Source organism: Larus michahellis, chromosome 12 (assembly GCF_964199755.1).
Source record: "Larus michahellis chromosome 12, bLarMic1.1, whole genome shotgun sequence".
NCBI classification, from domain to species: Eukaryota; Metazoa; Chordata; class Aves; order Charadriiformes; family Laridae; genus Larus; species Larus michahellis.
The window spans coordinates 10,990,649-11,005,319 of record NC_133907.1 but is presented as its reverse complement, the minus strand read 5'-3'; the positions used below and the strand labels follow the sequence as shown (position 1 = coordinate 11,005,319).

General features: G+C 44.5%; 2 protein-coding genes across 3 annotated transcripts; one reads left to right on the top strand and one right to left on the bottom strand.

Moving 5' to 3' along the window:
• Positions 1-1,317: 1,317 nt before the first annotated feature.
• LOC141750133 (oxidative stress-responsive serine-rich protein 1-like) lies at positions 1,318-5,893 on the bottom strand. 2 transcript variants are annotated; one of them, XM_074604760.1, is made up of 4 exons: positions 5,771-5,893; positions 5,366-5,486; positions 3,591-3,701; positions 1,318-2,914 (listed from the first exon to the last, which is right to left on the bottom strand). In XM_074604760.1, the coding sequence occupies exons 2-4, from the start codon at positions 5,440-5,442 to the stop codon at positions 2,230-2,232; spliced, it is 873 nt and encodes a 290-aa protein (XP_074460861.1). In that variant the 5' UTR covers positions 5,443-5,486; positions 5,771-5,893; the 3' UTR covers positions 1,318-2,229. The 2 variants fall into 2 exon arrangements, with proteins under 2 accessions (XP_074460861.1, XP_074460860.1); XM_074604759.1 differs by lacking the exon at positions 5,771-5,893 and having other exon boundaries at positions 5,366-5,668.
• OSER1 (oxidative stress responsive serine rich 1) lies at positions 5,894-12,880 on the top strand. Its single transcript, XM_074604761.1, has 4 exons — positions 5,894-5,981; positions 9,270-9,386; positions 11,204-11,317; positions 12,071-12,880. The coding sequence occupies exons 2-4, from the start codon at positions 9,310-9,312 to the stop codon at positions 12,756-12,758; spliced, it is 879 nt and encodes a 292-aa protein (XP_074460862.1). The 5' UTR covers positions 5,894-5,981; positions 9,270-9,309; the 3' UTR covers positions 12,759-12,880.
• Positions 12,881-14,671: the final 1,791 nt, after the last annotated feature.

The window sequence follows — 14,671 nt, the reverse complement described above, 5'->3', positions numbered from 1 at the left end:
GACTTTTCCCTGCTGTCTGGCTTTCCGGCAATTTGAACCTACTTCCCAGCCCTACGCTTCAGGGCCTATCTCTGACTTGTTTCCCTGGCTCTCCTCGGACAGCGCAGCTCCGCTCCACGTCCTCCTGCTCCACAGCTGAAAATGCCCTTGTGCCCTTCCAAGGTCCTCGGTCCCTGCCAGTTTTAAGTAACTCCAGCTTGAACGGACAGACGCTGCCAGGGCTTGTGCCCGCGTTACTAAAAAGAAGTGGCTCCATAGCAGCAACAACTGCAGCGAGGGGACCTCGAGCCGGGCTGCCACACCACATTTCTGGGGAAAAAGAGCCTCCCCGAGCCCCTTTGTAGGGCTCCAGCTGCAGACGGCAGTGGGGACAACCTGTGCCAGCTTTAAATAACCATATTTGTGCATGTGAAAGAGCTGTGCCCCGGCTTCACAGGCACAGAGTCCAGGCCAACGCTCATGGAGAGGCAGGGTCATCGTTAAAGAGTCTAAAAGGGAGAAATATCACCTCTAGCAACAATACCTTCAAATGATTTTAAAGAAGGCACAAAACCAAAACATGGAGAGAAACAAGGGCAGGCACCCTCTGCTGAAGCAGAAATAACCTTCGAAAAACATCAGCAAAGATAACTAGTACTAAACATTTATGTTTAGAAGCAAAGTACCTATTATAGCAGATTTACTGCAGGGAGAAAGCAGGGAAAGTAAAGAAAACCAGACCTGGGGCAGAGGGGGGGCTGGTGGTGTCTGCAGGATAGTGCAGGAACAGGAAGGTGAGGGGGACAGTAAAATACCAACCCAAGAAAATTTAGAAATCGGTTACATCCAATTGGAAAGTATGAGCCAATATCGCACGCTAAATAACTGCATGACACTTAGGAGCCAAGTAAGAGTTTTAGTTGTATTCTTATGTTAACTTATTTGGATTTATCTGAACTTCAGATCTGAACTTCTGGATCCATGGTGTAAATTTTAGGGATGATTAGTCTAAAATCTAATTATTATCATCTAGATACGTCTGAGACTTCCCTAGCACAGAATACAAGGCCAACTGTCTACATCTGCTATAATCTATTTTTATACAACTGCTTGTGACTCCTTGGCTTGCTGACCACTAATTTTTAAGCATGTAAGTAAAAATCGCAGCATTCTACTCAAACACAGCTGTTTAGCATGCGTGTGCAGGTGATACTGAAAGCAGACTTTTGTTTGCTGGTTTGTTTTTTTTTTTAAATGGTCTTGAGGGGAGATGAGTCTAAGTCAAATTATTCAGTCTTTAATTTGCTGGGTTTTGACAAACATTTATTAATGCAAGTCTCAGCAACAAAATTTTTTATTTCAATATTTTCAACCAGAAGGAATGTTATAGCTCTACACCACAAGGCCTGTATGATACACACTTCTTGTTTACCCTATTTCCATGCTGCTTGGTGTACCAAACACACTCCCAAACAATCCGTATAGATGGCTCCACAATCTCCGCTTCTGAGGCAGCATGGCCCAATAAAACCCGTTAGCCTGCTTCACTCCCCCCGCTAAATTATTCCATCTGTAAAGCACAAATAACAAAATATATTTTTGCTTCTAAGAGCTTCACTTATCTGCAGAAAAATAGAACTGCTTAAGAGTGAGCTAGTTAGATTATGAAAGGGTCCAAGCACGCACCCGCACGTTCGGCACCTCCCAACATATCTGTGAGGAGGAAGCGTTCACAATTTGATCCAACTAAAAAGGAGCCAGCCAGCATTCAAGGAAAGGAGATCCAGCCTATCCAAAATACTGAATACCTTCTCATTCTTCTCTCTAGAGCAGGATGAGGAGGATAGAGCTGTAGCTATGAAACATTTCTCTAAGTACTGGGACACAGTAAGAATGAATCTTCCAAACACTGCAAAATTTCAGAACAAAACCTAAAAGGCTTTTTTTTTTTTTTCCCCAAAACATAGTGAAAACAGCATACAGGGCTTGAATATCCACAGCACAAACCAAAAAACAAAGGGAGTTCATTTGATCTACAGTGCTTTTGTTAAGGTATGCACAGACTTTAGTGCATTCTTTTTAGAACTAAGCTCAGAAACTATACTCCATTTTTCATTTTATTAGAAAACTAAACTATATGAGGCAAAGAAACATTCGATCAAACACATAACAGTGAAAACATGGCACTGACAAGGCATTTAACCCAACCATTATCACAAACCCTGACTCGGGATTCTCTGTTGCTTTCAATCAAGTATACATCATTTCTGCCATGTGAGACATTTTCTTGGGAATATATAAGTAGTATTCCATGTATCCCGAAAGATCTTCAATAGTCACGTCATCCACAAAGGCTCGAGCTTGCTCAGAACAAGATCTGGGAGAACCTGATGAGGCTGAGCCACAGGGGGATCTATTTTGACGAGACTGGGCATGAACTCCTAGGACTGCCTTTTCGCACTCTGACAGGACGCTCCGCAGTCCCGAGAAAGAGTACACTTCCATGGTTCGCCATTGTTTGCACTGGCACTTCTTGTCCGTACAAGGGCACTGCTTGTCATTGCTAAGCATGGATAAGGACTGGAAGTCGGAGGTTTGGCTAGAATGCAAGCTAGTTTCAAAGGATGAGGAGAGAGCAGGGTAATTCTCTCTTGACTTCTCCAAAGGCTCTTCAGCGGTGAAAGCTTCCAAAGGTTCAGTTCTCTCATCACTGGCCTCGAAGTGAGATTCGCGGCTGTCCTTCGTACCGTGTTCTGCTGTAACAAAAATGTCTGAACTGATATTACCCTTTGATGTTTCTGCCTGGGTTTTGTGTTTCAGCTGGTTGTTGGCTTTCATATTGCAATACGTAAACTTGGGAGGATGCAGGACGGGAGACTTGGAGCGTCTGCGACGTGGGACTCTTGCCGAGCCTCTGGAAGGCTTTCTCGCACACCTGCAGGGTTATAACAGGTGAGCAAGTAGGTAACTCCAGAATCCACACCGTAGCTCAATAAGCTCTAAAATCTGGCTAAAAAATGTTTTAGAAGATTTTTTTTTTTCCTGTTTAGAAAAATCAGGTGACAGGTCACTTACAATCTCTGACAGGGACAGTGGAGGAGTCTGAAGAAATTGGGGCTTCTCCACAGGAAAGACACATACAAACATCCTTTAGTTAAAGATACTTCCCCAAAAATCTTCTGTGCTAAGCAAAGGATACTTTGTCATCCCAAACTGAACTGTAGTGAAGAACCTGGGTATCAGGAGGAGCTGCTGGCAGAATTGCACTGAATATCCAGGTACTTCAACACAGAAATAAAATAGCCCAGGAAAGAGGTGGGGGGGTCACAAAGGTGTAAGACTTGAAGAAAAGGACTTCTGAGGAAATCAGTGGAAAACAAAATTTTAGGTACCCTCTCTAAGAGAAGAGGCAATATTGTTTTTAAAGTCTTTGATGAAAGCCCCTTAAAAAACATCATATCAAACAGTTACGGTAAAGTTTTGTAATAGGAAGGAGAGAAAAGATATGTTGCAGCAACTAATTAACAACAACTTTCACTGGAAACAGTACGCAAGTGTTAAATGTCTCAAATTAGAAACACATGCACGGTGCAGTGAAGGGTATGTTTTACCCATGCCATGCTTCCTTCGAGCAGACAGGCTGTTGCTTGGCTCCATCCATGGCTGCTCTTGTCGGTGTTCTGAGAATCGTCCCGTCACCCACAGACAGAGCCGCAATACATCTGAGTAAAAAGGAAAATGTCGCATTATGGTAACACCTGAACATACTGCTTCAGAAGTCGAGATTCAGCCTATTCGTTTTAGACACTTAACTAAGACATTTAAGTTTGCAGCCTTGACTTCCCCTACAGTCAGTGGGTTAGAAACAGGATATTACAGAGATTTAGCTAACCGCTTTTACTATATTGACCTCAGTCAAGTGTCTAAAGATAGGTGAGATGAAATGAAAGGAGGCCAAAATGCCCAGAGGCTGATGTCATGCCCTATTTGTACCAAAACGACACATTAAAGGAATGTAAGTTCAGGTTCCAAATGTTCTTGTCAGACAATAGTTGTTAAAGATAGACTCCTACCCATCTAAAATGCAAAGTCAAGAACCCATAGCAGCACGCTGAGAAGTCGTCAGTGGAGAAGTGGATGAGGTACAACAGACAAGGGCAGACTACTAATTTATTTCTCATTAAATTTCCTAGATAAACATGGAATGAAAAAACATCTGGCCCTAGAGGTCCAGACAACAAACATAAATGCCTCAGCACATGAATCTGCATTTATAATGACTGTATGTGTAATTTGGAACACAGGACAGGAAATTGTAAGAAATGAGGCTGAAATTCTAGCAGAAGAGCCGAGGTACTCTGCCCAAAGCTGATCTTAAGGGATTAGTCACAAGACTTGAACTGTTAAAAACACAAGCCTGCAAAACAAGATCTTTTTACGCCTAAGAAGATATCATAAGGAATCAACCAGAATTCCACATAGTCTGTCACTGGCAATACATCAAAAGTGGTATGCTTAATAAGCATAGCTCCTTGTTAGAGAACAGCTGTTTCTTTCCACACGTAACAGAAGACCTGCTGAAGTAGAGGAAATGAGCAGCAAAGCAAACCATATTTTAACATGCAGAGCAAGTAATGAGTTCGCAGTATCGATGGTTATGGAGATGAATTCACAAGGTAACATTAATTATCAATACAAAGCTTTCTCTTGTGTCTGTGAATTCCCAAAGGACTTCAAGTGAACTGCCTCACAAGCTGTTAGACTGAATAATTTAATTAACTCCTAATTTAAGGAAGATGCTTATACTACATATTATCAGTATAACCAGTACGTTATGAAATAAGTTTTTATTATAAGAATGCCTGCAGACACTTTACACTACAAAATCCCTCAAAATCAGAAACAATCAGCACTCTTATTTAGCCTGATGATTTCCAGTGAGACTGTGCTCTCCAGCACACTACGAAGCGATGGTGCTGCCCTTTAGATGCTTCCCAAACAGATCGTCATGTGCTACATACAGTACATGGCTGAAGACACCAGAATTTACATGAACGGACAGACAAGTTCTGTATCACACAAGGTGACTACGGCTACCACAGCAGTTAAGAGGGGGTTCACTGCTTTGGGCAAGTCATTTCATGTTTTCATGCAGTCACTGTGTAATTTCAGTTGGATAGCGTGTAAAAATTAGTAATAAAGTACTGCTTTGCCTGTCAGACAGTTATAATGACTGCATTTCACAGCAAGCGATGCAGTTGCCTCCTCTTGGAGTGCAGGGAACCTTTCCCAACTTGTGATGTTTGTTTTGAGATTCAAAATAGCAGAAAACACACACGTAAAAAGCAACTGACAAGTTACAGGGTCTGTTTTGTTGCTTGCTTACCCTGCCGCATCCACCCTCAGCTTTTTGAACGCTGTTTGCAGACTCTCTTCCTCTTCATCTTTAGCCTCCAATTCCATCGATGGGCTCTCAGCGCGCAGCCCGCTGTGCCATGCAGAACAAACTGAAACACAGAAACGGGGGTCTGACGCCGCGCTCTGAACACACATGCTCTCCAGAGGCAGGTTCCGAAGTCCCCGCCAGGCGGTTACCCTAACACCAACCCCCCCCGTTCCCGGCTTCCCCTCACGGCCTGGGCGGGAAAGGCCCCCGCCCCCGCCCGCCCGGCGTTTGAGCGGCTCTGCCGGCGGGGCGGGGCGGGCGCTCCCGGTGAGGAAGCCGGGGGGATGTGGGCTGTCCCGGTGACAGGGGGGTGTCCGGTCGCCCCGGGGCGCGGGGGTCACTCACCGCCGCCTCACGCTCGCGGGGGGGGGGCAGGTGGGTGGTTCGCGGAGCACAACAGGAAGTGAGGTCACCACCCCGCGGCGCCGCGCATGCCCGCTGAGCGCCTGTGCCAAGGGCGCTGGTCCCGCCTTTTCCGGTGGAGGCGGGGGTCACATCCGGTCGGCCGTGCCCGGCGGGAGGCGGTGGGGGCTGGGCCGGGCCCGCGGGGAGCGCGGTGAGTGCGGGCGGTGGGGCAGCCTCCCCTGCCCCGGGCCCTCCTCTGGGCCTGGAGGGCTGCGTGTCCCCGCGATAGGGCCCTCTCTGGCGGGTCTCCGGGCCGCCGCCCGTCCCATGGCGGGGGTAGCGAGCGCTGGGGAAAGCCCCGGCGGGGCGCGGGGGTTGTGCTGAGTCACCCCCGCTGCCGGCTGGGCCTTTTCCTCCCCGCTTAGGGTCGGGGCCGAGCGGCGGTGCCAGGGCTTGTCCCAGGCTGCGGGACCGGGGTGTCCACTGGGCCCCCCCTCCTTGAGGCTGGGGGTGTCGCTGGGCGCGGGGTTCCCCGGGGCCGAGGGCGGGGAAGTGCGGGGGGTGGGACAGACGGTGAACCGGCCGGGGGGGCTGTTTGGTTCGGGCAATGGACGGCCGGAGAATCGCGGCGGGCCGTGTCCCGGCTCTGGGGCCGCTCCTGGGCTGAGGGTCTGGGCTGGGAGCGGCTTGGAGCGTTTAACGCCTGAACTGTAGAAGTCCTGTACTGCTGGGGAATAGCTGGAAATGGGAAAGGATGGATGTGTGCTGTCCCAGGAGATGAAGAACACGGGTTTCCGTGTGTTTTTTTGACACAACGTTAAACTTTGGTTGTTTTTCACAGTAATTAATTTTTTTCTTGGTACTGGTGCTGGTTGGCTGGTGTGTCTAAAATGCTTAAACTTATGCTTAGTTATCACAGAGTGAGTGGGTCTTTATCTGAATGAATTATGGATCTTTTTGAGGGTTTACTGCGTCAGTGATGAAGGGCAGCACAATAAAATATTTTGTTTAAGACTAGTAGTACGTTTTGGTTAAAGTACGGTGATCTAAAAATGTTTTACTACCATTTTCTTGTTTAGGTTATATAATACAGGGGTTTGGTATTTTAAAAAAAAAGGTTGTAGATGAAATTTTTAATTTTAAAGAACCTTCTATTTGGGTCAAGGAAAAAAAACTTTTTGAAGGAGGGACTGTATGTTTCACCAGATTAGTTGTCTTTAACTAAGACAGTATCTAAAATAATAACTTGCTCAGATGAGCATCGTGTTGTCAGTCTGTGTGTTAGCTTCCTCCTCTCGTGTTTACTTGCTGACTCACTGGACAACGTGTGCCTTGAAATTGTTGGGATACATTATCCATCTGCATGTGTCATAATAGTTGTCTGCAATACAGGGTGTCCAGATGAAATCATAGCCAAGCAAGCAGTCGGAACAATAGCGGGGAGAGCTACCAGCTCCAACTGGAATGAGGTTGTGAAGGAACAGAAATTGCCACTCTGTGTCTGCATAAGTAACTGAGCTGCAGAGGTTCTGATTACTCCTCTCTCTTCAGCAAGATCTTTTATTTTCCGTGCTACAAAAAAGCTGCTTCTTAGTTGGTCAGTGCAGTGCTAGCGTAGGCATTATTGCTGTATTATTAGGTAGAGTTAGTGCTCTGTATAAGTGCGTTCTTGTTACAGGAGCTATTGCCATTCACTGTTTGGATAGTCACCTTAATGGATTTTTAAAGCTTGAGGAAGATGCAGAATCACAGAACGGTTGAGGTTGGTAGGGATCCATGGAGGTCCAACCCCACCCTGCGCAAGGAGGCCCACCCCAAGCTGGTTGCCCAAGACCACGTCCAGACAGCTTTTGAATATCTTGATGTCCGTCAGGACTCTCAGGGCCTTTCTTCTGCAAAGCCGCATTCCATCTGGTTGGCCCCAGCATGTCCTGGCACACAGGCTTGTTCCTCTTCAGGGGCAGACACTTCCCCTTGTTGAAGTTCATGAGGTTCCTGTCAGTCCCTTTCTCCAGCCTGTTGATGCTCTGGTGCATCAGGCACTCCCTGTTTGGTGTCATCAGCACACTTGTTGAAGGTACATTCTGCCCTGTCATCCACATCATTAAGGAAGATGCTAAACAGAACTGGACCCAGTATTGGATACACCACTAGTTACTGACCTCCAACGTGGTTTCGTGGCGCTGATCACACTCCCCTGGGTGGAGCGGTTCAGGCTGTTTTCAGTCCACCTCGCTGTCTGCTCATCCAGCCTGTGCTTCATCAGCTTCTCTATCAGCATCTTGGGGGAGACGGTGTCAAAAGCCTTAATGAAGTCCAGGTGGAAAATATCCACTGCTCTCCCCTTGTCTGCCAAAGCAATGATTTCATTGTAGAAGGGTTTTGAGTGTGAAAACCTTGTAATTTAAAGATAAAGACTGAGAAGATGACCTTGTCACAACCCATACAGTGTAGTCGAAGGCTCTCTCAGTAATAGCACCCACACCAAATAGCCCTGTTTTTCCTGAAGTAGAGAAGTCAAAAGCATTAAATGAAGCAGGTTAATCAGCCAGGTAAACTTCAACAAATACTGAGGTTGAGGTACTCTGGTGCAGAACTGAGACTTGGTACTGTTGGTGGCTGCTGCTCAGCAAAAGCAGAGCCCATGCTAAGGAAGAAAACCTTCATGAAGTACTTTCTAGCAGTAGCATGGCTGGTGTAGGATGTGCAAGTGATTGCGGAAAGTATGCTACTGAAGAGAATCAAATTTAGAAAGTTTTGAGATTCCTTTGTAGCTAGATTAAATGATGGCCAGGGCAGATTCTAAAGAAATACATCAGCCGGGTTTTATCAATCCCTTTCTTATTTAAAACAAGGCTTATTGTTTGATGTTTGTACTATTATTTGCATTTGTACTTGTGCAAGAGCTTCTTCTGATGTCAGAAAATTTTAATAGCTATTTGCAATCAAAATATCATGTTCTGATAGGAGTGTGTTACTCTTGCTGGGATCTAGACATAAGATCAAAAAATGTTGTATAGCTTAAAGCTTTATCTTGGTTTAAGAAAAATCTGGTTTTTTTGTTGTTTTGTGGGTTGGGTTTTTTTAATATATATGTAACCAAGTCCCAAAGTCAGAAACAGTAGTTGTAGAAAGTTGACTGTTTCTAGTGGTGGTGCTTCTTCTTGCTTTTCACCTCTTCTGGAGTTATTCTGGTAACACTCTTAAGACAAACAGGAAAGTCTGTCTAAACTGTAGTGGATGTGCAAAACACTGTTGACCCCAAATTTCACTTTAAATTTGCTAGTTCACCTATGCAGTTGTACAAGAGACTGTTTGTTCCGTTCTTGGGTATCGTAAAGCTTGTTCTGAATCAACTTTCAAAAATGTTCTACTAGAATGACCTCAGCTTTGTGTGCTCAGTGTGCTATTTTGAGTTTATTTTCATATATTATGATGCTGCTGGGCAACTAATGTTTTTAACAAGGTTCTTACAGTCTTGTCTCTTTTCTCCTTGTAGCAGTACATGGTAACTCTGGCAGCTTCTGGCCATCCCAATAATGAAAACGGAAGCTAAGGATGGAGAAGAGGAAAGCCTGCAGACAGCATTCAAAAAGCTAAGAGTTGACACAGCTGGGTAAGTAACACCACAGGGAGGTACGGAGTTAACATCTTCAAACGGACTCAAAGGGAACACCCTTGTGGTTAAATTTGAAGGAATGAAGTAATTCCAAAAGGTTAGGCACTGAAAGCCTTCATTCTAGTTGAACAAACTGAAATAAATTCTGCACTTCGGAAGGAATTGTGATTTCTTTGATCCTTGTTAGCTCCCAACAGGCTTGAAACAAACCTAACGCTAATCAGCAGTTGACAACGTGCTTGAAATGAATTTTGGCGTGAATCTGGCTGCCAGAGGTTATGTCTGTAGCACTAAAACTCTGCTATTGAAGTTAGCATATTGTCACGGCTCTGAAGGCCTGTCATGAGAATAAACTCCCATCTTTTCCCAGGAGAGAAACGTTCTTTCCATGTCAGTAAAGGAGAGCGTTAGATTCACTGCATGATTCCCACACAAGCTATTTTTATTGATGTCACTTAAAAATTTCCTATTTATAACCAAAATCACTAAATGGGAAAGAATCCTTTTTGTGTTGTCTGGTTTTGTGGGAGATCTGCCGCGTGGCACTTGCCCTCCCTGTCCCAGGGAGCAGAACACAAGCAGCATGTGTCTTCTGTTGGTGATGATCGTTTTTGTCTGAAATGAGGAAAAAAAAAAAAAGCTGCTATATACTGTTTTTTCTGCTGTCAAATGTACGCCATTACATATTACTTCTGTAGTACTGTGTTTCAGTAAGCTATTGTCAGCGATGCAATTATGGTGGTGACTGAAATGAAGGTGTGGGTAAGGCAGCGTGTAAATATCAAGATGGTAACTAGAATTACCGTAGAACTTAGATGGTGAGTAGATGGGCTTCTAAAGTTACCTTTCATTTAAGTAATTAAACTTGTTAGAAATGTATCGCCACCTAAGTGCCTCTCACTTCTTCAGTATCACTAATCCCACCGCCAAGTCAGGCATACTTAATTACTTTAGAGTTTTTGCTGTTGACCTTCAATTTACTGCTCTGTGTTCATTGTTCTTTAAATGGAAAATAGCAGGTGTTTGACTAATAGTTCGGCCTCTATTAAATACCAGCTAAAGCTATCCTAGAACAGTGTGTGGAGACTTAACTTCACCGTTCAGGGAATCAACCCTGCTTACGAACCAATTTGATAGAGGATTTGGAAAATCATTTCCTTGTGAATTCCAGTGTAATATGTGAAGTCACAACTTGGAAAAATTGTTCTTGGGATTATCGCAGCTCCTTGAAAATGGGAGTTGGGGAGGAATTTATAACACCAGAAAAATTAGTAAATCTTCTAAGGTCCCTGGCTTGAATAGAATTTGAAGAGCTGACACAACTCTGTTGCTCAAGTGATTGAGCTTGCAGTAGTATGAAGAGTTTTAGCTTATGTTGTCCTAGACAGAGACTTAAGTGTTCACCAGCTAAACAAAGTCTATTTATGTCCAAAGAACATTTATTTTTAGGAAAGAATAGCTTATTTGTCTCTGGAAAAAGAGACGCATTTCTTCAGTGATGGTGTTTTTCTCCTCCCCTCTGCCGGGAAACTGTAATTTAGCCATTGTATGTGCTTCATCATTGACGTGTGGAGTTTGGATTGGCAGTCTAGTTGCTGAATGGCATCACGTTGGTGAGAGAGTCCATTATCCAAACTTTTGAGATAGGAATGTGTAAATGCTGTCTTTCTGATTTGGGTTGTCTTTGTGGGCAGGTCTGTTAAGACATATTGTAAATAATTTGTGGCAATCTCTTCTGGGAAAGAAGATTCATAAGCTTTTTCATATTCATGATGCTGACCAATCTAGGGTGTTAACTTTTTTCTCTTTCACAGATGTACTGCTTCTCTCTCTGTGGGCGAAAGGACAAGTCCGAGAACACTAGTCAGAACAGCAGCAGATGAAACCAAATCTAAGAATGTGTGTACTTCTAAGGAAACCTGGCATGGGTAAGAGAAGCTTAGGATTATCAGACTGCGTCAAATGATACTGCATTGACAGGGAATTTTAAATAGACAGCTTTTCTAGTAACTACACCCCTACGCAAGGGAACCAAGCTTTCTTTATTACAGAGACTGTTTAAAACACTCTACACCACATTTTTCTGTTCGTACGTGACTACTGTTCTTATTTACAATTATACAAAGTGAAAGGAAATGCTGTTCAGCTATAGATCTCCAAACACCGTAGATGTTTCTTAATATAAATGTGAACTGCTGTTTTTGAATTGAACAATCATGAATACATCTCTTTCAATAACTGTTTGATATTGCAGAAGCTGTCAGTATGCCTTGGGAACTAGATTAAAATAAATAATTGGTTTCTGGAGTGTCTGTGTGGAAATTCACGCTCATCCTGTACTGAAACAAAACTACCCTTTGGTCTTGATTCATTTGTTTTGTGCTGTTGTCTTGTGCTTGGTCCTTCTTGTAGAGCTTATTTTGTCACGTCTCATGTACTTTAGTCATTATCTAACCTTAAAAGCACACACTTTTGGTTTAATTTCTCAGGTGTTCCTTTTATATTTTATACAGCTGCTTGACTAGAACAAAGTCACATTCCAAGACAGTGGAATACCCTGAGCAAATACTCTGAGCTTAAGGCTCTTGCATGCAATAAAAATGCAGTAGAGATTTTGACCGATGTTATTTGTAATCCAGCAATAAGTCTTTTAGTGAATCTTCACTCCCTTTCCCCGGTAGATCTATGAAGAAGCCTTCAAGAGGAGTTGTGAGAACCCAGCGTCGCAGGCGTTCCAAGTCTCCAATTCTTCATCCTCCAAAGTTTATCCACTGCAACACAAAACCACATTCCACGTGCAGCCAGCTAGTGCACAAGAGCCAGATCGATGCCCCAGATGACAGCAGTGGGTTTGGGACGCCAGTCCCAAAGGAAACCTGTGCACATGAACGATGTGGTATTGCTCCTGATGGTGGCCAGAAGGGAGCTGACGTTGAGTCTTTGGGAGCTTCTGTTACACAGTCGGCCTTGGAGAACAAACAGAACTCTCCAGCTGCTCTTTCTCTAGTATCCAAAGCAAGCCTAGAGACTACAGAGCTTTCTGACTTTCAGTCCATGTGCAAGCTAAACACGAACAAGTCATGTGCATGTGCAGATAAAGCCTGTCAGTGTAAACGATGGCAAGATATGGAAGTGTACAAATTCTCTGGCTTGCAGAGCACCCTCCAGTTGGCACCTGACAGAACAGTTTCTGAGGATCACTCCCAGTCTTTGCCATCAAGAACTCCCTCAAGTTCTCCACGCTCCTGCTCTGAGCAAGCCAGGGCCTTTGTGGATGATGTGACTATTGAAGATCTTTCGGGATACATGGAATATTACTTGTATATTCCGAAGAAAATGTCTCACATGGCAGAAATGATGTACACCTGACAGCAATGAGCACTAAAACCAGAAGGGTGGATGGTTTAAATCTGCCCTCAGTCGCATTCATGTGAGATACAACCCACTCCCTGCTCACTGTGCTTGCAATAAAAACACTTCTTTGCATCTTAGCTGATGTTCGTTATTTAAGCTGGACAAAGAGTTTAGCCGTCTCCTGTCCTCTTCTTGGTACTGTTATTACCCTAGGCAAATTCAGGAGGCAGAGTTGTCTTTTCCTGGGTTGGGGGCATTGTTCATTCTTTGTGCATAAAGAGGCTTCATTTCTGATCGACTGAACAGGCATCCTCCTGCCCTGTCGTTGGTGCTGAGGTAGTCAGATGCCGGTAGGTTAACGTAACATTTGCTAGACAAGAAACTTGGATGATCAGAGCGAGATTGTTTCAAGAGGTTGTTCTAATCTCTGTTGCGTTGTTCAGTGGAAAATGTAAAGCAAGCGTGATTTCTTGTTGGGTGTCCAGCAGGCCTTAGAGACTTTCCCGCAGCAGCAGAAATACCCTGCCTTCTTCAGGGGGGTTGCTTCTCTGGTTAACAAAAGGAGAAATGAAGGGACGGACCCTGTTCGATTTATTTTTTTTATGAAGGCCAAAACAGCCTGCAGTGGTCCCGGTTCCTGCACCGTGTTGTTGGCTTTTTTCAGCCTGCTCTGTAACACCAAGTGTAACACTGCAAGTATTGAGATCCATAGACTTGAGCTGCACAGTAGGGGAATCTTCAGCACAGTGTTTTCTTTCCCCTTCAGTCTTTTTATGAAACCGTTGCCACTTTAGGTGCTTTGTCCAGGTCCAAAATATTGGTGGAGCTTTGCATTCTCCTGAGATTTGGCAGAATTGTTTCTTTAGAAACAACCAGTTTGCCATACTTAGTGTGCATCAGCACAGTCTGTCTCTTATACATACGCGTATATGCAAGGGAACATCCCATCAAATTATATGATTTGTTGAGGGGGAGATGAGTTGAGTTGTCTTTACTATTTGCAGTACCTGAATATTTCTTGACTGTAAGGTCTGGAGAAGAAATGGAGACAAACATTTCCCTGTGAAATCCTTCAGTTTTACTCTTGTTTGTTGTTTTGGATTTTTTTTTGTCACCTCTGTGGCAGTGCCTAGTACCTTAGAACTAAGTGGCCAAGCAAATTTACCTGTTTTGCCGGTTCTGAAGTGTCATCTACCCCTTGCAGAGTGTACTTAGGTCCCACATCTCCCTCCCATTTCTCTGCTCTTAAGTAGTTGTATTTCTGCATTCTGAATTCATGGCAATTGTTCGGTGACTATTGTCTGCAATGCTGAGCTTCAAAGTGCAAAATGACCTTACTTCTCAAATACTTATTCTTTCCTGTTCCCAAATGCTGGCAGGCAGCAGCCACCGCAGCGTTGTGGGGCTGAGAACACCTTTCTGTACGGTGCTGCTTTTTACCATTTCTGTCACTGGTCACCGCAGACCGGTACCTGCAGGGTTAGGGACTGCAGAGTCAAGTGCTCAGTACCGTGTTACAGAAAGCGGATGGAAATCCAGGAGGTAATGTAAAAAAAAGTAGAGTAGGAAGATGTGAACTGGTGCAGGCTGGGGAGGCAGGCGAGCAGTGCAGGGCCACTAGAGGTCCCCCCCAGGCCAGCTGCGGGCTGGCTGGGCACAGCCGGCTCCTCTGAGCCTCAGCCTTTTGGGGGAGAATGGGACTTTTTCTGCCAAAATGAAGAAAGACGACGTGCTCTGGGTGGTGCCTTGGTGTGCGCACAGTGCTAGCACTTTCTGAAGCCTCGTTGTGTGGTATGTTAGCGGTCAACAAAGGCTCTTTAAATGCCAACATCTGCATAAGTTATTAACATTTAAACAAAGTGTACTATCAGCTCACAACTGTGCTATGTGATTAGGAAGAGTTGCTAAGTAAATAATTACATGGTCCT

Excerpts from the sequence above, each read along its gene's own strand:
- OSER1 (XM_074604761.1), top strand. The coding sequence starts at position 9,310 with ATGAAAACGGAAGCTAAGGATGGAGAAGAGGAAAGCCTGCAGACAGCA. Across the intron at positions 9,387-11,203 it reads CTAAGAGTTGACACAGCTGG|ATGTACTGCTTCTCTCTCTG; the intron begins GTAAGTAACACC and ends TCTCTTTCACAG. Across the intron at positions 11,318-12,070 it reads TCTAAGGAAACCTGGCATGG|ATCTATGAAGAAGCCTTCAA; the intron begins GTAAGAGAAGCT and ends TTTCCCCGGTAG.
- LOC141750133 (XM_074604759.1), bottom strand. The coding sequence starts at position 5,532 with ATGTGTGTTCAGAGCGCGGCGTCAGACCCCCGTTTCTGTGTTTCAGTT. Across the intron at positions 3,702-5,365 it reads CTGAGGGTGGATGCGGCAGG|ATGTATTGCGGCTCTGTCTG; the intron begins GTAAGCAAGCAA and ends CTTTTTACTCAG. Across the intron at positions 2,915-3,590 it reads TCGAAGGAAGCATGGCATGG|GTGTGCGAGAAAGCCTTCCA; the intron begins GTAAAACATACC and ends ATAACCCTGCAG.